Here is a 21,839-nt window from a genome sequence, read left to right on the forward strand (position 1 = left end):
TAAATTTGTCTAATTAACATTTACTTATATACTTCAAAAAATATTGTTCATTTGCTTTCCTAAGTGGCTATATTGTTACAGTTCCACCCAAATGAATGTTTTTACATACTTTGCTAAGAGTATATAAGACTGTCAAGTTTTTCTAATGTGAAGGGTATGGAATGATATTTTATTTATATTCAGTTTGCATTTCCCTGAATGATTTAATATTTATTGGACATCTTGATTTTTTTCCCCCAGGAACTTGCTAGTTATATCTTTTGGAAGAATTAGTTCTTTATATGTTTGGTAGGATTCAGCAATTACATCATTAGGTCCTGGTTTCCTTTGATGAAAGACTCCCCCTTCCCCTGGTCTCCCCGCCAGTACTGGGGATTGAATCCAGGGGTGCTCTACTACTGTACTGTGTCCCCAGCTCTTTTTGAGACAGGGTCTCACTAATTTGCTGAGGATGGCCTTGATCTTGTAATCTTCCTGCCTCAGCCTCCCGAAGTCACTGGGAATACAGGTTTGTGCCACTGTGCCCAGCTGGGTTTTCTACACAGATTATCGTAATATCTAATATTATGTTTTCCTTTTCAACTCCTATGTTGCATTTCTTATATCATATAGCATTAGTTAGTTCAATGTTGAGAAGCTGGAATGAGGATGGATATCTATGTTTAGTTCTTAGCCTTAATGAAAATGCTACTAAAGTCACCTCATTGAGTATGATGATTATTGTACATTTTTTAAAACAAAAAAGGTGATGATGGTGCATTCCTGTAATCCCACCTACCTGGGAAATTGAGGATCACAAGCTCAAGGTCAGCCTAGGAAAACTTAGGAACAACCTGTTTCAAAAGAAAACTTTTTAAAAAACTTCAGATGTAGCTCAGTGGTAGAGCTCTTGCCTAGTATGCATAAGGACCTGGATTCAATCCCTAGTACCATAAAACCCAAAAAGAAATGATGTGGGGCTGGGGATGTAGCTCAGTGATAAAGTACATGCTTAGCATGTACAAGGAGCTGTATTTAATCCCCAGTAAAGGAAGGAAGAGAGGAGGAAAGGAGAGAAAGGTGGAAGGATTGTGGGAAATTAAAATATATATATATATATATATATACACACACACACATATATATATATATATACATATACACACACACACACACACACACACACACACACACACACACATATATATTAGTTGTTAGTGGATCTTTATTTATTTATTTATATGCAGTGCTAAGAATTGAACCTAGTGCCTCACATGTTAGGCAAGCCCTCTACCACTGAGCCACAACTCCAGCCCCAATTGTGAGAAATTTTAAACATGTATCAGGAGCTGAAAGTGTAGCTCAGGGGTAGACTGAGGGTTTAGCATGCATGAGGCCTGGGTTTGATCCCCAGCACCCCCAAAATCCTAATACATTTAAAAGTAGAACAAATAGTATAAAGAATCCCCATTTACTCTTCCCCAGTTTTGAGAAATGATGCTAATCTTTTATATTTACTCAGAATATAGGTTTTGTTTTGTTGTTTTCTCTTTACATACTGGGAATCGAACCCAGGGACATTCTACCATGGAGTTACATCCCATGTATTTTTTTTTTTTTTGAAACAGGGTCTTGTTAAGTTGCCCAGATTGACCTTGCACTTGTGATCCTCCTGCATCAGTCTCCAGAGTTGCCAGGTTTACAGACACGTGCCTGACAAAAATTAAAAGGAAAAAAAAAAGATTTTTATTAGCAACATGAAGTGCTAGATTAGAATGCCCAATTTAAAACCTATACCAAATTCAATTTGCAGGGGAAAAAAGTAATCAGGGGCTGGGGATATAGCTCAGTTGTTAGAGTGCCTGCTTTGCATGCACGAGGCCCTGGGTTCAATCCCCAGCACCATTAAAAAACAAACAAACAAACAAAAAAAGTAACCAGGTACGTGTTTTCAAGAAAATTAAAATTTGGTTGAAAATATTCAAAACTGGGCTGAGGCTATATTTTAGTTAGAATACTTGCCCAGCATGGGATAGGCTCTGGATTTGATTCCCAGAACCCAAAACAAAACAAACAAAACCCTAATTAATTCTTTTAAGATTGGCTCTGGAGTGCAGAAAGGAGAGTGATAGGGGAGACTAAATAAGCGTAGGCTAATTATCCAGTAAGTTTTCAACTCAGAGCCAGGTGAAGTGATGCACACCTGTAATCCTAACGACTTGGGAGGTTGAGGCAGGAAGATTGTGAGTTCAAAGCCAGCCTCATCTACTCAGTGATACCATCTCAAAATAAAATACAAAAAAGGGTTGGGGATGTGGTTAAGCACCCCTGGGTTCAATCCCTGGTACAAAAAACAAAACAAAACAAAACAAAACCAGATCAAAATGATATAACTATGTGAAGATTCTATGAATAGAGATGTAATTTATGGTGGGAATCTGGGATTAAATAAGAGAAAATGGTAGAGGTTTTCAGTGCTCTGGGAGCTCTTGTCTGCCGATAGAATCTGCCATTAGGAAAGATTCTCTCAGCCTAGTGGGAAAGGATCCTGGTTTTTATTCATTTATTCTAATTTGTTATATATGACAGCAGAATGCATTTCATATTATACAAATAGAGCACAATTTTTCATGTCTCTGGTTGTACACAAAGTAGAGTCACACCATTCGTGTCTTCATACATGTAATTATGATAACAATGTCCATCTCATTCCACTGTCTTTCCTAACCCTATGCCCCCTGCCTTCCCCTCTCCCGCTTTGCCCTATCTAAAGTTCGTCCATTCCTCCCATGCTCCATCCCCCATCCCCATTATAGATCAGCATCCTCATATCAGAGAAAACATTTAGCATTTGTTTTTTTGGGGATTGGCTTACTTCACTTAGCATAATATTCTCCAACTCCATTCATTTACCTGCAAATGCCATGATTTTATTCTCTTTTAATGCTGAGTATTATTCCATTGTGTATATATTCCACATTTTCTTTATCCATTCATCTACTGAAGGGCATCTAGGTTGGTTCCACAATTTAGCTATTGTGAATTGTGCTGCTATAAACATTGATGTGGCTGTGTCCCTGTAGTATGCTGTTTTTAAGTCCTTTAGGTATAAACCGAGGAGTGGGAAAGCTGGGTCAAATTGTGGTTCCATTCCCAGTTTTCCAAGGAATCTCCATACTGCTTTCCATATTGGCTGCACCAATTTGCAGTCCCACCAGCAACGTAGGAGTGTGCCTTTTTCCCTACATCCTCACCAACACTTATATACTCTTAATAGCTGCCATTGTGGCTGGCATGAGATGAAATCTTAAGAGTAGTTTTAATTTGCATTTCTCTAATTGGTAGAGATGTTGAACATTTAGAAATGATCCTGTTTAAGATGAAAATGAATGCTGTTCAAGTGGCATGACTGCTTCAAATTTTGTGTGGAATGAAAGATGGAACAACTAATCACAAAAATTTAGGATGAAAAAACTAAAGGATGTAATTTCACAGAGTAGAAATATGAATTTCTGCTAAATGAGGTCTGACTATCTAGATACACACTGGCTAGCTCAAGAGGAGAAAATTCGATGATGAGGTGAACAGCAAGTGTGCACAGCAGAAGTATAATGAACAAAAGCTTCTCTACTCTCTCTCCTGGTCCCTTTTGTCTATTTATTCTCAATATTCCTGTTTTTTGTTTTTTTTTTTTTAAGATTTATGGGCTTTATCTCAGTGTCCTTGCATGATAGAGTAAAAAATCATAGATTTGGACTGAAACATGCTAAATCTTTAGGAGGAAATATGTCATTGCATAATCTAACGAATGAGTGGCACTAAATACAAGCAATAAGAGATGATTGATGAATAAATGCCTCCATCTGCAAGGGATTTATTATTGGATCCATCCAATCATGCCCCAATGCCATCAATAACAGACTCATTTCTTTTTGCTTTTTGCAGTACTAGGGACTGAACCCAGGGGCATTTTATGACTGAGCTATATGCCCAATCATTTTTTATTTTGAGACAGGGTCTTGCTAAGTTGCCTAGGCTGGCCTTGAACTTATGATCCTCTTGCCCTGCATCAGCTTCCTGAGTTGCTGGGATTACAGGTGTGCACACTGTGCCTGGCAGAAAGAAAGTCTGGCTAAACATTTTTCCTCTGCTAAAAAAAAAAAAAAAAAAAAAAAAAAAAAAAAAAAAAAATCCTGTTACTTGCAAGGTACAGTTCAAACAATTTAACATGGCAAAATTCTAGGACAGTACTCCCAAAACCTTAAAAATACTTCCCAATCACAATGCCTTTTCTTTCTTTCTTTTTTTTTTTCTAGAGAGAGAGAATTCTTTTCTTTTTAAACACTTATTTTTTAGTTGTAGGTGGATACAAAACATTTATTTTATTTTTATGTGGTGCTGAGGATCGAACCAATGCCTCACATCGTATGCCAGGTGAGCGTTTTACTGCTGAGTCACAGCCCCAGCCCTCATAATGCCTTTTCTTTTTTTTTTTTTTTTAAATATTTATTTTTTAGTTGTACACAATACCTTTATTTTGTTTATTTATTTTTATGTGGTGTTGAGGATTGAACCCAGGGCCTTGCGCATGCCAGGTGAACGCTCTACCGCTGAGTCACAACCCCAGCCTCTCACAATGCCTTTTCTAAGAAAACTAATTTCAGATCTTAATGGTTTCCAAAATCAAGTACTTCAGAAAAACAGGACTTCAGAGAAATGAGCTCTGCTCTCCAGACTATCTAGAAGTCCAACTCACCTTTGGCTTGCAGCAGGATTTCCTGGGCTTAGATGACAGTGTGGTTGAAAGTAAGGGGAAATGCACCTCTCCCCTATGGTTCCAGGCCTCCTGTCTCTTCTGTTGCATTGTATTGTGTCAGCTTCCTTGCCTGTATTGCCCTTCTACACTAAAAGCCCTATGAAGATAGGGACTGAGCAGGGCCAGGATCTGAAACAGTGTCTCTTGTAGCAGATATTCAATAATTATTTGTTAAGTGAATGATTATAAAGCCCTTGAAACCTGGAGACACATGCAGAGTAGCAGAAAAAAGAAATGAATATCTTGGTTTTCATTTTCATAAATAAACTATTATTATGATTCCAAGTAAAAAACTCTCTGGATCTTCTCTCTGATGAGCAAAAAGGTGAGACTGGATTGCTAAGGGTTCCTTGAGCATTATAATTCTATGTACATGCATAAAGCATGTTTAAAATTATAAAACTATTAAATGACAACTAGAATTCAAATACAAATGAACATCAGCTCCTTTAGACATGTACAAGTTATTCATTTAACTATAAAAATCAACTTTGAATCTTTTTGTTTGTAATTTAAAGCAAAACCAAAGTTTTCTTTAAAAATTCACAAAAGCAACATATATTTAATACTAAAAATAATTTTGAAATCATTAATGGGAAGGGTAATAACAGACAATCATGCAAAGACAACCACTATTTTCTGGATATAAATTTTTCCAAGTGTTCCAACATTTCCTGTATGTCTACATTTTTTTTTCCTTTATACAACCCATGCTATTCTACACCAATAATGTTTATTTTACTTAAAACAGTATGAATTAGCTCCCCCACGACCTCCTGCTTTTTTTTTTTTTTTTTTTAACTGAGTTCCTAGGCTGGCCTTAGACTTGTGATCCTCCTGAGTTCCTGGGATTATAGGTGTGTGCCACTGTGCCCAGCCGTAGTGAATTTTTTTTGGAGCAAGATTGCATTTTCTTTTCTTTTTCTTCTTTTTTATATTAGAGATTAAATTCAGGGCTTTGTACAAATTAGGCAAGCACTCTACTAACTACATTCCCAGTCCTTTTAATTTTTAGGATCTTGCTTATTTTTGTAAAGACTGGCCTTGAATTTGTGATTCTTCTGCTTTAGCCTCCTGAGTTAATGGGATTATTATTATTTTTTAAATATTTATTTTTTAGCTTTAGGTGGGCACAATATTTTATTTTTATGTGGTGCTGAGGATCGAACCCAGTGCCTCATGCATGCCAGGCGAGCACGCTACTACTTGGGCCATATCCCCAGCCCACTGAGTTAATGGGATTATAAGCATGTCCACCACACCTGGCACTAAAGCTGCATTTTTTTTTTTTTTTTTTGGTGTGTGTGGGGGGATATTGGGGATTGAACCCAGGAGTTCTTTTACCATTGCCCTTTTTATTTTTTAAGACAGGGTTTCACTAGTTTGCTTAGGGCCTTGCTAAATTGCTGAGGCTGCCATAGCCTCTGGAGCAACTGGGATTTCATTCATGTACTGCTATGTCTACATTTTTTCCTTTATACAACCCATGCTATTCTACACCAATAATGTTTATTTTACTTTTCTCTTTGGTAGCAGATTCCCATCCTCTTGATAGTAGATATATATTCAATGGAAGAAACCAAAAGTTACTGGGGTTTAAGTCTAGTGATTAAAATGAAAGATCAAACTATGCATCATTATTTTTTATCTGAAAGCCTCCGACTATACAGCAATGTGACTCAAAATGTCTGAATAATATTATAGTAGGAATTCCAAACTGTAATGGGCAAACTAAGTATATTATTTCCTAAAGAGACAACAATGAAGGGGAAGAACTAAGTCAGGTGATAATGCCTTCTTTCAATTTACAATGTTACAATCATATATCACTCACATGCATAAAAATTTTGAATAGGTGAGTCAATCAATTCATTTAAAATAGATGTACTGATTAACCTAAAACTTTAATATTTGCAATAATTTTTCAGTATCATGTTCTCATAAACACTTATTTATCACTTGAATGGTACTTCATATACATTATCTTTTTAATTTTCACACCACCACCACAAATATAAGTATTATTCCCCCCATTTTATAGATCAGGAAATGAAGACTCAGAGGAGATAAGTGATTTGCCCAAGGTAACAAAGCCAATAAAAGGCAGAGTCAAGATGTCAATATAGATCTGTTTAGCTTTATTTATATATTTATTATTATATATTTATTATTATTATACTGGGGATTGAACTCAGGGGCACTTGACCACTGAGCCACATTCCCAGCCCTATTTTGTATTTTATTTAGAGACAGAGTCTTACTGAGTTGCTTAGCGCCTCACTGTTGTTGAGGCTGGCTTTGAATTCAAGATTCTCCTGTCTCAGCCTCCTGAGCTGCTTGGATGGCAGGTGTGCGCCATGGTGCCTGGCTCCGTTTAGCTTTAAACACCATATCCTTTTTATTTTCTGACCCTCGTATACCACCTTTGAATAATTCTTAACTGTATCATTATAGAGTGGTGGTTTGATTCTTAACTGCTATGCTTAAAATTTCTTTTTTTTTTATAAAAAACATTTATTTTTTAATTGTAGCTGGACACAATACCTCTATTTCACTTATTTATTTTTATGTGGTGCTGAGGATAGAACCCAGGGCCTCACACGTAAGAGGTGAGCACTCTACCGCTGAGCCACAATCTCAGCCCTTAAAATTTCTTAATGACTATCACTATGGGGGAATAATCCTACTCTTTATTTAACCTAGAAGTAGACTGAACAAAACTAAAGGTATTGCTTATGAATAGGCTCATTTATATTGTTGAGAAAAAAAACTGGAAGTAACTACAAAAACCCATTTATTCAATTTGAATAAAGTAAATATTGACACTAGAACTTATTATAGTCAATGAGACTTGTCTGGCAAGTGAGTCACATTTTAACAATAACCGTACGAAAAGTGAAAAAAATTAAAACAGTAAGTTAAATAAAAGGCTAATAAAAATTGGAGGAAACAGCTCTGTGTTTTCTTTTAAACTCCGTATAACACCAAAGGTATGTTTGCCTAAAGAGTCATTTCAAGCAAAGATTATTAACAACTGAATAGTAGAATCAGCACTAAAAATTTCAATGATGTCCAACTCAAACATGCATAGGGAGAGTAAAGTTATTTTATTAAATCATGCACATCACGTGTGTTAGTGCAAATAGTTTAATCTGTACTCCAGAAATTCTATTGTACTTTATATCTTTACAAAATAGATTTCAAACAATTATTTACTTTAAAAAATGTAATTCTGAAGTTAAGCATTTCAGAACAATATTTGCAATAACCTATATACAAGAGGTACTGGGTACCACTGGCATATTAGCATTCTGTGGTGAAGTGGCTTCCTGCAACAGAAAATGATGAAAATGAACTATATGACAGTATTTTCTATAAGTCGTTTGTGACTAATTCCTCCATAAATCTAGTGATCCTCCCAACAGCAATCCCAAATAGCTTAAAATATAACCTTTAAGTATAAACAATAACTGCCAAACATCACAAGGCAAATTATATCCTAAACTCCTATTTCAATATTTGGCTAGACCTGTGAATTCCCACAGAACCTTCAAGCCAATTCACTGATATTCCCTCCCAGTCTTTACTGACTGAAAATTTTAACTATGTGATACTTTAGGATATTCTATGACCTAAATAAACTTTATTGACATAACTATGGTGCTGCACAAAACCATAGCTAAAATTTGACTTCTGTGTTTTAAATTTATAAAATCAAGCAGTGTTTAGATGCTTCACTGTGCATGGAACACTATCAATCTTGGGAATAGTACTTCTAATTAACAGAAAGTTCCAATTAATAACAGTAAAAAGAAAATAACCACTTGCATACCCAACCAGGAAACCTGTTGTTAAGTTACAGCTCACCTTGAACATGAATTAGCTCTGAAACATCATAACCAAATTAAGTCAATAAAAGCTTATCTAAAGAGATATAATTCTTTCTTCAATGAAACATGCTTGGAGGAACAGATGATAGAAAAAAAAATCATGCTTCCTAAAATGTTGTACATGAGAAAGTAACTTGGCTTGTAAAGAAAATATCTCTTTAAATATATGAGGTTTAATAAAATTACATTCCAATTGACTCAACAGTTTGGTTGACTGAACTGAAATTGTGTAATTACTATGTTTTGCTCCCAGAAATACTTCAGGTTGCTCAAGAAAATACACACTCTCATGGAAAGCTTTTCAAAGTTGATGTCCTCCACATCTTCAAGTCACATTAAGGCAGAACAAGCGTGCACATACTCCCCAAATGATCACTAAAACGGAATATTTTCCAAATGTTTTTTTTTCCCTTAAAAACAAAACAAAACAAAACAAAAAACCCACACAAAGAGTTGTCTCTAAGTCTTGTTCCCAATAGCTCAGTGGTTTTATAACAAGTAAAAATGGCGTAAATATGTAAAAAATATATATATATGTGCATATATTTCAAACTGATAGGCACTGAGTACACAGGGCCTCTCTTCCCATGTATGTATAGGTTGTTTGGTTTGGGTAGTTATCGAATCAGAAAAATGAATTATCTGGCCATCAGAATTCAGAGTAAAATACCCATAAATTTAATGGTATAAATAATTTGGTGTACCAAGAAGCCTACATTAGGCCACTATAATATTCAGAATCTCAACATACTTTTTAAAAATTACATGAAAAATTGCAAGCAAATTATTGCTTACAGTAGAATAAACTCACAATTTTATATTCTCTCTATAGACAGATACATTTTATATAATTTAAAGCAATGACCCTACAGTTGTATTCTTGCACTTCTGCTGTTTTAAGAGGTAAAAAAGAAGAAAATGGTTCTGTTTGTCCCCAGCATGAGTGTGATGCCAGCTTCTAGAGGGAGGACGGTGTACGGACTCAAGAAACGCTCTCATGGAGAAGCTCTGGCCAGACCTGGCACATACAGCACGATGGCTGTCACCGCAACCAGGGCAGCCAACATGGGCATCCAGGGCCAGGGTTTCTGTGTGGAAAGAAACCAAGAGTCAATATCACATTCTCCCCTCTCTTTTCATTCCTATTAACCCCTTGGTTCCACAGAGTCCTGAATACTTAACAGAATACTGGAAAAATTTTATCTTTGCATTTTAAGAATAAAGTATAAAAAGAAAGGAAAAGAAAAAAGGAGAGAAGGAGTGCAAGTATAAGGAGAGCTATATAATAGCAGGGTCATTATTTGGAGGCCTAATACTTCCCAGAGAAGTCCTGGGCAGTTCTCAACTTTGTTATAGTTGACATATAGTAGTGACTTCTAAAAATCCTTTGGTGTTGGCCTGCTTTATTTACTCTGGTACCCACAGATTCCAATATAACTGATGTACATATAACCAATGCCTGTAGTATGTTTCTTCCTAAAATATTTATTCTTTTATGAAAACAAGGCTCAGCTGTTAGGATAGTTATACAGTGCCTGGTGACTTAGGTGATAGAAAAAAATGGTCTAGGCTTTGATCCTCTAACTTAAAACCAACGAAGACAAAATCACATAGGTTCAAGATGGGGAAGTGCCATTATGGACACTGCCTATCTGATACTTCTGTTAAAGACCTTGTCCAATGTAATAAAGTCATTAAAGTCATGTGATCCATGTCATATGTTCTACTAATATGCATGTCAGTTAGAGGCAAGTATGAATGGGCTATTTCCCGTTAACTTTTAGAAGGCTTTATAATGAAACTTGCTTTGATTGGTACCTTTATTGTTCCAAGAGTCTTGTTGAAGAAGTTGGTTTTCAAAGAAATATTCTGATTTGCAGATCAGGACTTGGAAAAAAATATGGGATAGGGCTCAGATCCCTACAGGTAAATTGTATTTGGGTTTGAGATTGTGAGCCAATAGTTCATTATGCCAATTTCATTCTCTTTCATCTTCATAGCTAAAGTGCAAACAGGCAAAGGGTTGAAACAGAGAAACGCTATGCTATGAAAGGTAAAGGAGAAAGAAGAAGGGGGAGGAAAGCTGGCTGAAGACTTCAAAGATGCAAACTCTTCATTTCTCATTCAAATATGATTAAACACATAATTGGGAAGGGGTACTAATGTAGAAATTCACTGTTTACTCCAGTTTGCTAAAGATAAAGACTTAGTTAAAGGAAGCATATTAACAACTGGTTAGGTTGGAATTAACTCATGGTTAGCATTACTACAAAGGAAACAAGACAAAATGTTATGTGATTAGTTGATTGTTCATTCATTGGTATGACACAAATACATGGCATACTAAATGAAGGGTTTGCTTCAGGTAACAAAATATCAGTGTGGTTTTGCCATGCACTATATTACAAATATGGCACAAATAGGTGACGGGGACAAACAGACAAGGACTCAACAGTATTGCTTGTACCTTTCTCTACCACAATGGACCGAAACACCAAAACAGGAAAGCCAGGAATAGGCCGATGAATACGGCTGGGACGGGTTGTAATATGGAAGGCTAAAGAAGGGAAGGGATATTAAAATCATTTTATGCTATGAAAAAAATCAGATAAGATGATTTAGACCCCAGGAGGGTGGGAGGAAGGAAAGGAAGACTGAGGTAATAGAAATAAACCACTCAGGTTTTGCACTGATTCAAACATTTTAAAGACATCTAACACAATCCAGAATGATGGACTGTGGTGTGTATGTTGGCAAACTACCACTTTAAAAAGAACATCTGGAGACAACGATCATTGTGGGTGTCCCTAACACTCAAATGAAACCTAGCACATTAACAAGTCAGAGCACTGACAACACTTCACCAAATGATGCTCTGTTTGACAGTATATTAATTTTGTTCTGTATCTGAAACCCATTACTCGATAATGCACTCCTTTTGCAAAAGCTAATGTTTATTTTATCCCTCTATCAAAGACCTTTTGCTTTTTTCCCAACCCTAACTCTAGTTAATGAGCTAATACTACTTTCAAGCTTAAAAATAAATGCCCTGTGATCATGTGTACTTCTTGAATCAGGCAAAAGATGTGTCACAATGTATGAGAAAACACTTGGCATATAACAGAAAGGCAACTGAGTCTCAGGGTTTTTCATACTAGAATATAATTGAATTTTTAAATGTAAAGAGATTACTTAGAACCATAAATTCAGTATGACAAAAAAGGGAAATTCACCCCCAAGGTGGATTTTTTTTTAACAACATAAATAGTAACAACATGGTTACTTTTGAAGATTCTAAATATATAGGGAGATCCATTCTGATTACGTTAGATGTCTTCATAGGTTAATTTAGCAGGAAGTGGACTAAAATTTCATTATCAGAGGGATATGAATATAAAAAAAGAGTAGTAATTAAATCATTATGATCTGATTTTAGAATAATTCTATAATCTACATTTGAAAAAACAAATGCAATCCATTTTTGCTAGCAGAAAGCCTTCACATCCAATTTATCAATTTCTAAAAGGCTTCTATCAAAGCAACAATCCTTTACTGTTTAAATCTAACATATGCTTAAGCAAAGGACAGCTGGACACAACTCATGAGCATTCTGTGTACAACTGTGTAACTGGATGGCCATGCAACATCACTCTTGTACTTGTGCTGTAAGTTAAGCAAAGTGCCTTCCTCCATGGAAGCATGTGGCTCATGTCCACTACAGTGTCCAAGCCATGACAAAGTTTGAAATAAGTCAGAGCACAACCAACCACACTGAACATCCATCAATTAGGGCCCACAAAGGCAATGATCACCAAAACGTACAACATGACATTTATTTAGTATAACATTTTTATAAAGACCTTTCTAGGAAATAAAAACAAATATTGTCAAACTCAATTCATATCAAAACATTCTCCCACCTCTGCCTGTCTGCTTTTCTCTCTCTCTTTCCCATATATATACTTTCTCTCTCTCAGCCCTACAGAATTTCACTGAATATTTCCTAATACTTACAGAATGCCAAAGATACACTGAGCTTTTAAGGAATGTGCCTTAGTGAGAACATTATTAGTATAAAATGAAAACCATCTCAAATTTCCCCTTTTTAATACAATCAAATGCTAAGGATCAATATGTAGTACTTTTTCTTAAATGGGTCCCTGATGTGGTACAGTGCTTCATCCCAGGAAGAAATATATATGAACCAGATGATAGAACTTCAGTCTCATCTGAGAAAAGCTGAAAGTTCTTAGGTAAATTGTTTTATTGCAAACAAGGTTCTTCCTCCAGGCAGTCTTCAAGCTCTTATAGGGCATAAGTGAAAAGGGATAAATTCTTACTAAAAAATCCAACAGCACAATGATTCATCATAGAATGTCATAATAAAGAGCATATTTCATCTATACCCAAGGCCAATTAGTTTCTCAAATCATCAATCAAGTCCTATGAATATCAATTTCAAGTCTCTCACCTTCCTCTCAATTAAAGCTAAGCCAAGTTGGCAAAGACTTACATTATTTCCTTTCTCTCGGAGCAGCTTCAGGTTGTCTTTACATTGTTTGAGCTCATCTGTGATTGATTGTTTTTCCTGCTCAGTCATTTCAAACTTCAACTTCAGTTCTGAGAGTACAGTCTGTGTCTTTTCATACTAAAGGCAAAGAAAAAAGAGTGTGCAGACTTGACTTAAAATGGGTATGAAGTAATGGTTCTAGTCAGGCTTATATACCAGATCCCATTTAGTCACCTTCGACACCAAAGTCAAGCCTTTTTGTTTTAAGGAAGATGAAAATCATTTGCACTCATAGTAAGAAGTCCTTAACACTGACTTGATTCTATGTAAGAATTTTCTGGCCCTAGAGTTAAAAAAAAAAAAAAAGTGAACAGAAGACATTATTTTGTCATCTGTTTCTAATACAAAAGGTCACTTTTTCCACCAAGTGAGTTATGGGAGAAAAGGGAAATTTCAAACTGAGCAAAAGAAAAGCAGGTGAAAAAAATATTCATTGCCTAGTTAAATGGCAATGTTAGGAAATCTGAGTTTATATTCTGGTAAGTAAGCAATGTCAGCCAAGCTATTTTAGTTTTGAAGTTAAAAAAAAAAAAAAACCCAAAAAACTTCCAACAGATCTCCCTTTATCCAGGTATTAAAGTGTCCTGGCTAAGTGATTGTTTTTTCCCCCCTTAAAATCTGTCAACATTAATTAAAAATGATTTTAACAGGGCTGGATTGTGGCTCAGCGGTAGAGTGCTCGCCTAGCATGGGTGGGACCCAGGTTCGATTCTCAGCACCACATAAAAATAAAGGCATTGTGTTGTGTCCATCTACAAAAAAAGATATTCTCTCTCTCTCTCTCTCTCTCTCTCTCTCTCTCTCTCTCTCTCTTAAAAAAATGATTTTAACATCTTTGTTTCTGATAGAAATTTTTCTATAGAGAAAATGCCACTTTCTAGTTTGAACATGGTTCAAACGTTTATAATATAAACTTATATCCATATAAAATATGTAATACATAGCTATATATGACTGACTTTCAGATAAACTATCCCTAGAAAACAGGTGAGACCAATGTAATATAGTGTTGTTTGCCCCTACTTTAAATATCCCTAGAAAGCTGGTCTTCTAAACTGTTTCCACTTCTAGATATTGCATCTTACATACAAACTGGGCTCCCAAAGAGAAGACTGTTCTGTTGGGCATGCCTTTGTCTCTGTACCCACTGCCCCCTTTGCCATCTCTGAATGTTTTAGAAGGAAGACAGAAAGACAAGGACTACAAAATAAATACACAATGGGTATAGATTGTCAGAAAGGTTCCTCTTCCTGAAATATGGTTTATGAGGCTGAAGGGTTTCTAGTTCCTCTCTACCTATGTCCTAAAATTCCTCAACAAAGGACACCTTTAGAATGGTGCTTCTGAAAAATTCAAATACCTCAGAGTGACTAGAACTCATCATTGTTTTCAATAAGGATAAAAATGTGTAATTAAGAGAGATGGGAGGGAACAAGTGTCAGGGTCAACATGGATATTACCAGAAAGGTGTAAGAAAGACATGAAAGAAATTCCCTTTGGGTTGGGGTTGTGGCTCAGTGATAGAGTACTTGTCTAGCATGTGTGAGGCACTGGGTTTGATCCTCAGCACCATATACAAAATAAATAAAATAAAGGAATTGTGGGCTGAGATTGTAGCTCAGTGGTGGAGTGCTTGCCTTGCATGTGCGGGGCACTGAGTTAGATTCTCAGTATCACATAAAAATAAATAAAGAGGGCTGGGGGTGTGGCTCAGTGGTAGAGTGCTTGCCTCACACGTGTGAGGCCCTGGGTTCGATCCACAGCACCACATAAAAATAAATAAATAAAAATAAAGATACTGTGTCCATCTACAACTAAAAAAAGAAAAAAATTAAAAAAATAAAATAAATAAAGATATTGTGTCCATTTTCAACTAAAATATTCATATATAAAGAAATTCCCTTTTACTTTACAATGTTCCCAGAATAAGCCTGAATAGTATGCCAGAGAATGAACTCAGGAGTAAAATTCACAGGCTTTATGACAGTTTTTCTTTCCAGTTGATGTGAAGGTCTGTGGACTTCTTCCTGAAAGCAGAAAGGTTATAGGCAGGCTGCCAAGGCAAAGTCAGTGAACCTAAACCAGTTTATGTACCTTAGAACGTAATCAATTTTCAATGATCCATGAACTGATTCTTAACAGTGACTAATAAAGTATAAGTAAAAAGTACTTTCTTGAATAAAATTTTCCCTTACTTTCCCTTTCCACCATTCTTGCATCCAGACTGCCCTTTACACCAAAGGATTTAATCATTTCTCCATTCCAGGAGTTGTGAAGCAGAACCACAGGAAGGCAGTTCAGAAAGATCTTCCTGCTCACCTCTAGCAGGGGAGTGGGTGGGGAGGACTGGCTTAAACAGCAGGATGGTGAAGCCAAACTCTCTCTCTCTCTCTTTTTTTTCTTTGTAAACAGTGCTGGGGATTGAACTCAGGGCCTCACACATGTCAGGCACATGCTATACCACTGAGCCACATCCCAGCCCTGACAAACTCAAGAATCTTTGCAGAGTAGACACGTGCTCAATGTTTTAGGAACTCTTAAATTACAGATGTTCCTATTAAATTAAAATATACAGATGTTTTCTAAAATCAAATATAGAGGTGATAGATCATTATTTTCTCTGAATACTGAAATTTAAAATTTATTTTTTTCTATTTTCTTATAAGATATTCATTCATATGAAAACTGCCATATATAAAAATTTAATTAATGGAACACAGCACCTTCTGCAGCCGTGGTTTCACACCTTGCTTGGATATCACTTTTTGTTCCATCTTGTTCTTAAACTTTTTTGGGGGGTGTGGTGATAGTGGGATTGAACCCAGAGGTGCACTTTCATTGAGCTATCTCCTCTTATTTTGAGATAAAGTCTCAACAAGTTGTATGGGCTGGCCTTAAACTTTGGATCCTCCTGCCTCAGTCTCCCAAGCTGCTGGGATTACAGATGTGTATCATTGTGCCCAGTTTTGCTTTCTAACTTTGAGGTGAGAAATGAGCTCAGTCTTGATTAAGAGGGACATATTACATTACACCAATACCTTTGGTTCTTCTTCATAAAAATAATCATATCTGGGCTTTGCTTAACTTGTAATACTTTGGCCTGTTACAGTGAAGATACATAATCATGATACTATGCATATTAAGTATGATTTTGAGAGAAAGGAGAATAAAGGGAAAATGTTGAAAGGGAATAGATGTATATTAATAAAAGGTAATTAAGTTGCAGTGGATTACACAGAGATAGAACCTCAGAAAAGAACATTTAGTTACAGACTAGTATCCAATACATTGAAATCAGGACAAACAGAAAGAGCAACTTCACAAGTACAAAGAATATGATGGCTACACATCATTTCACAATGGATAACAGTGAACAAGAAAATAGGAAACATATTGACAAGCTCAGACATATTTTTAAATGTGCTGCATTTAATGCAATCCAAAGACTACCAACAGTTTAGACACTGTGACAACATGCCACTGCCATTTGTGGAAACAATTAAAGCATTTTGCACTGATTGCTCAGTGACCCAAAACAGGCGAACAAATAATGCGACAAAATGGCTAAATGCATCCATAGTAACACACAACAGAACCACCTTCCAACCACAGCATTCTTCCCAGATTTTCAAAGAATTATGGCATATGGACTGGAAGGACACAAAGTGCTTACAGTATTAAATACTAGGATATTTACTTTGGCACAAAATTTGTGTTCCAACCAAAAATTATAATTCTCCTAAAACACATATCCTTAGCAAGGTAAAGACAGACACATTACAAAATCAATATGCCTACATGAAAATAAATAAAGTTACAGTTTTTTTCTTTAGGAACAAACACAAAAACAGAGGAACAGTAACCATTTCAAAATTCAGGATACTACAAGGAAAGCAAAGCACAAAGAAAAACTGCATTGATTAAACAGATCTTCAAAAAACAATTTTGGGAAAATTCATTATTAAAGACAAAAAGTTGTCTTCAACTTTTTTCTTATTTATAAAGCATCTTTCCTTTAAGTGAGTCTATAGCTGGGGTGGTCCCCGGATGAGCAGATAAGTTTTATCAGCCTTTCTATTCCCTGGGTTGGCCAGAGACAATGCAGAGAGTGATCTGAGACCAGCAGGATTGATCACAGGTCTTACTGCCCGGTTGTCAACTTAAAGGAAAGGTACCTGTGTTACTTAGGAAGAAGCTGGGTAGGATCTCTGTACCAAAGATACTCCTCAGCTTTTTTAACATGATTTTTTAAAAAAGTCACCCAAATCAAGGTTTTAAGCAAATGCCTTGAAAATTGGGCATGCATATTTGTGAAGAAGGGGAAAGAGGATGGAAAGGAGAAAGTAAAAAGTCAGAAAGTGTGTTTGGCAGGCTGGGTATGAGGTAAATTTTAAGTAATTTTTTTTTAGGCTAGTTTCACTCAGACATAACCCCAGCATTATATAGTATGGCCCCAGCTTGCTTTCCAAAAGAATTCTAAGTTAAATATGATAATCTCTTTGCAAGATAAACAATGGATCAACTGGTAAAGAAAAAATAAAAATGTACTTTTATATATTTGTAATTTTGAGACCAAACCCTACTAATATATTCTCTATACATGGACCATGCTATACAGCTAGAAATCATCAAGCAGGGATGCTTCAAGTGTCAACTTTGTGACAAGTAATGGACTTCCATTTCCCTTTATTTCTAACTAGCATGGATATCTGATTTGCTTTTGGCTTTAAGTCCAACCATAATTGGGCTCATAATGTCTTTTCGCTTTACCTCTTTCTGTACATCCTTTGCTTGGTTTTCAGCCTTACTGAGAAGAGTTTTTAAATCAGCTGAATCCCGAAGATGCTGCTCTTTCAAGGATCCCACTTGATTCTCAAGTTCTTTCCTAGTCATCTGAAGGATGCTGAGATCACTGGTAAGCTCTAAACTCTGCTTCTGAGAACTGCAACATAAATATCAACAGTCACTCACAGGTAGAAACTGGACACAGCAAGAAGTCCAAGTTCTTAAATATTTCACTAGGTAAGACAGGATTTCAGAGGAGGAAGGAAGTTTAAAAAACAGAATGAGACTTTTTCAATAAATAAAAAGCATTAAAACACCCTGAAAGCTAAAATCAAATAATATATAAAGGTTGAAATTTTAAAAATAGAAGCCAGGAGTGGTGGTGCGTGCCTATAATCCTAGTGATTTTGGAGGCTGCAGCAAGAGGAGCTTAAGTCTAAGGCCAGCCCCAGCAAGTTAGTGAGTCCTTTTTTCTTTTTTTAATTTTTTTTAAATTTTGGTACTAGGAATTGAACTAAGAGGTGCTTTATCACTGAGCTGCATCCTTTACATCCCTAGTCCTTTGTATTTTAAGGCAGGGTCTTATTATTTGTTTAAGGCCTTGCTAAATTGCTGAGGCTGGCCTTGAACTTGTGATTCTCCTGCCTGAGCTACAGTGAGTACCTTTCTTAAAATAAAAAATGAAAGGGCTGGGGATGTACCTCAGTGGTAGCCTGTGGGTTCAATCCCTAGCACTGCAAAATAAATAAACAAACAAACAGATAAATAAATAAATAAAACAGGAGGTTATTATATATTTTGCTTTATAAAATTATATTAATTGTATCATTAAAAGATTGAAGTAGGTCTTCCCTAGAAAAAGAATATATACATTTCAACTACTTTCTTGTATGTTTAACAAATATTATGGCAAATATTATGGGTGGAAGGAACTTAAAAGCTTGGTGTTACTATCAACTTATAAAGATAAACCTGCTCAAATGAGAAGTAACATCAAACTGGGAGAAATGCATGGGGTAAAGAACTAGGAAGCTGTATCTAGATCCTGGCTCTGTTACTATTTAACAGTGGGATGTTGAGCAAGTCAATTAATGGGTACATTTTATTCTTTGTTTATTTATTTATTTGCAGTGTGGGTGATCAAACCCAGTGAGACAAGTGCTCTACCACTGGGCCACATCCCCAGCAATACATTTTATTCTTTCTTTTTAAAAATATTTTTTAGTTGTTGATGTATCTTTATTTATTTATTTATATGTGATGCTGAGAATCGAATCCAGTGCCTCAAACATGCTAGGCAAGTGCTCTGCCACTCAGCCACAACCCCAGCCCCACATTTTATTCTTTCAACAAACATTTCTTGTGCTTAGACCTGTGCCAGGTACTATGTTATACAGATACAAATAACAAAAGGGAAGTGTCAATGTTTTTCAATATCAAACAAGAGGGCTGAACTCAATAATTTCTGAAGTTTAAATTATATAAATACTTTATAATTTGGTATAAAAATATTATTTACACTTGAGGAAAATAGCTTGACATGCGTAAATAAAATTCCTTGTTCAAGCCGGGTTTGGTGGTGCATACCCACTATCCCAGAGATTGAGGCAGGAGGATCACAATTCAAGGCCAGCCTGGGCAATTTTACTGAGATCCTATTTCAAAATTAAAAATAAGAGATGCACATCAGTGGTACAGTGGTTCCTAGCATGTCTGAGGCCCTGGGTTAAATCTCTAGTACTGCAAACAAACAAACAACAAAAAGGTAAGGTTTTTAAGGTGACAGTGTATGGTCTTTCAGAATGGATCATAAGAATCAGAATCAGATTTAATATTGTAACTGAGATATGATACAGTATAAATTCTATCCTGACTATATCAGATTATATGATAGACAGATTCTTAAGGGTGATTCTGATGATGTCAGGGCAATACAGCTAGGAACTCAATGGCATATAAGACCTTGTAGTGGCTCCTTTTCCTAGGATCCAGAAAAATAGATCATTGGTCATCTGAATAAACTTGCATAGAGTATATAAGATAGATTAATTCTGTTTCTTAAAATTTCTGATGCAGTTCTCTAAATTTATTTGGTAAGCCTCCCCAGAATTTAAGTAGTATTTAGAAGGTAGCCTTCTTTTATGGGATTTTTTTTTTTTTTTGAGCGAGGACGGAACGGGGGATTGAACCCATGGTTGCTTTACCACTGAGATACACCCCCAGTTCTTTTTACTTTTTATTTTGAGAGAGGGTCTTGCTAGGTTGCTTAGGCTGGCCTCGAACCTCTTGCCTCAGCCTCCCAAACTGCTGGGATTACAGGCATGTATCACCATGCCTGACTGTTCCTTTTTTTGAGCTGGGCTTCACTATGTTCCCCACAGTTTCAAACGTCTAGACTCAAGCAATCCTCTACCTCAGCCTCCTGAGTAGCTGGGACTACAGATATGTCATGATGCTTGATTGGAGCCTAGTATTTTTAGGCCATATAATCACAAAGAGTCTGCAGACTTGTTTTTCAACACTTTCTTTAAAATATCAATATTTCTAAAACAAGAATAATTAAAATAATCAACACTAATAATTAAACACTGAAGTAACATTCTTGCTTGCTAGAATATCAACCTAACTGGATTTACCAAGTTCCTACTGTTTTCTAAACATGAAGAACTTTGATATCTGTGCATCATTTTACACACATTTTATACCAAATAATTTGTCCAAATGTGTTCTCTTACACACACACACACACACACACACACACACGTAAATATTTGTGTTTTGGGCCTTTATTATGTCTTATTCATATATATGTATATATGAGTAAATATATATTTAATATGTAAATATTATATATAATATACAAAATAATATATTTTATACACACAACTGTGTGTGTATAAATAGCTTTTTTTTTTTTGTTAGCAGGGATTGAACTCAGGGACACTTGACCACTGAGCTACATCCCCAGCCCTATTTTGAGTTTTATTTAGAAACAGGGTCTCACTGAGCTGCTTAGCACCTTGCTTTTGCTGAGACTGGCTTTGAACTTGAGATCCTCCTGCCTCAGCCTCCTGAGCCGCTGGGATTATAGCCTTGTGCCACTGCATCTGGCTATGTCCTATTCATATTTTTGAAGCGCTTTTATGAACTTTTACATATTATAAACAAACATCTGTGTTATTCTTTATTATTAATTATCTTCCCACATTCAAAAAGTAACACAAAAAGTATATGAAAAGATTAAGGAAAAGTTATAACACTAGAAGAGAAAATAAAAGTGCTTTATAGATACTTATATTGCAAATGCATGGCATTGTAAGGAGGAACTGCAGAGAAGAAATCAGTACCTCTTGTACCTTCAGTTAGTTAGTTCTTATTTATTTATTTACTTTGTCACTGGGTTACATCCCCAGTCCTTTTTATCTTATTTTTTTTTTTAAATTTTGAGACAGGGTTTGCTATTTTATTGAGGCTGGCCTTGAACTTGTGATTCTCTTGCCTCTGCCTCCCAAATTGCTGGGATTACAAATGTGTGCTGCTGAGTCCAGCAATTCTTAATTTTTAAATGTATAATCAACATTACAGTTGTTTTTATAAACAGGAAAAAAAAACATTATTTTCTGATATAGCTAGTACTGTCATTATTTTCCTCTAAGGTTTGTTTTTTATTTTTGCTAAACTTAATGCTCTCTAGGAATGAAAACACAAAAGTTAACAAGAGAGTGATTTCCATTTTTGGGTGGTGGAGGAGGGAGCTGAAATTAATTAAGAGTGACTTCAAAAAGAAATATGTTAATTT

At 35.8% G+C, this 21,839-nt stretch overlaps 1 protein-coding gene across 23 annotated transcripts in view; it reads right to left on the bottom strand.

Moving 5' to 3' along the window:
• Window positions 1–7,883: 7,883 nt before the first annotated feature.
• Window positions 7,884–21,839, bottom strand: part of SLMAP (sarcolemma associated protein) — a gene marked incomplete at its 5' end in the record, with an annotated part of 163,488 nt that continues 149,532 nt past the window's right edge. For 12 of the 23 annotated variants that reach the window (XM_081284607.1, XM_081284602.1, XM_081284604.1 and 9 more), the window contains 4 exons: window positions 7,884–9,773; window positions 11,153–11,242; window positions 13,199–13,333; window positions 18,026–18,197. In XM_081284607.1, coding sequence (XP_081140733.1) covers window positions 11,159–11,242; window positions 13,199–13,333; window positions 18,026–18,197 — 391 coding nt within the window. In that variant the 3' untranslated portion in view covers window positions 7,884–9,773; window positions 11,153–11,158. The remainder of the gene's footprint in view (window positions 9,774–11,152; window positions 11,243–13,198; window positions 13,334–18,025; window positions 18,198–21,839) is intronic. The other 11 variants (XM_081284601.1, XM_081284595.1, XM_081284613.1 and 8 more) reach the window with 1 other exon arrangement.

Source organism: Spermophilus citellus, assembly GCF_964194105.1.
Source record: "Spermophilus citellus genome assembly, chromosome: 3".
NCBI classification, from domain to species: Eukaryota; Metazoa; Chordata; class Mammalia; order Rodentia; family Sciuridae; genus Spermophilus; species Spermophilus citellus.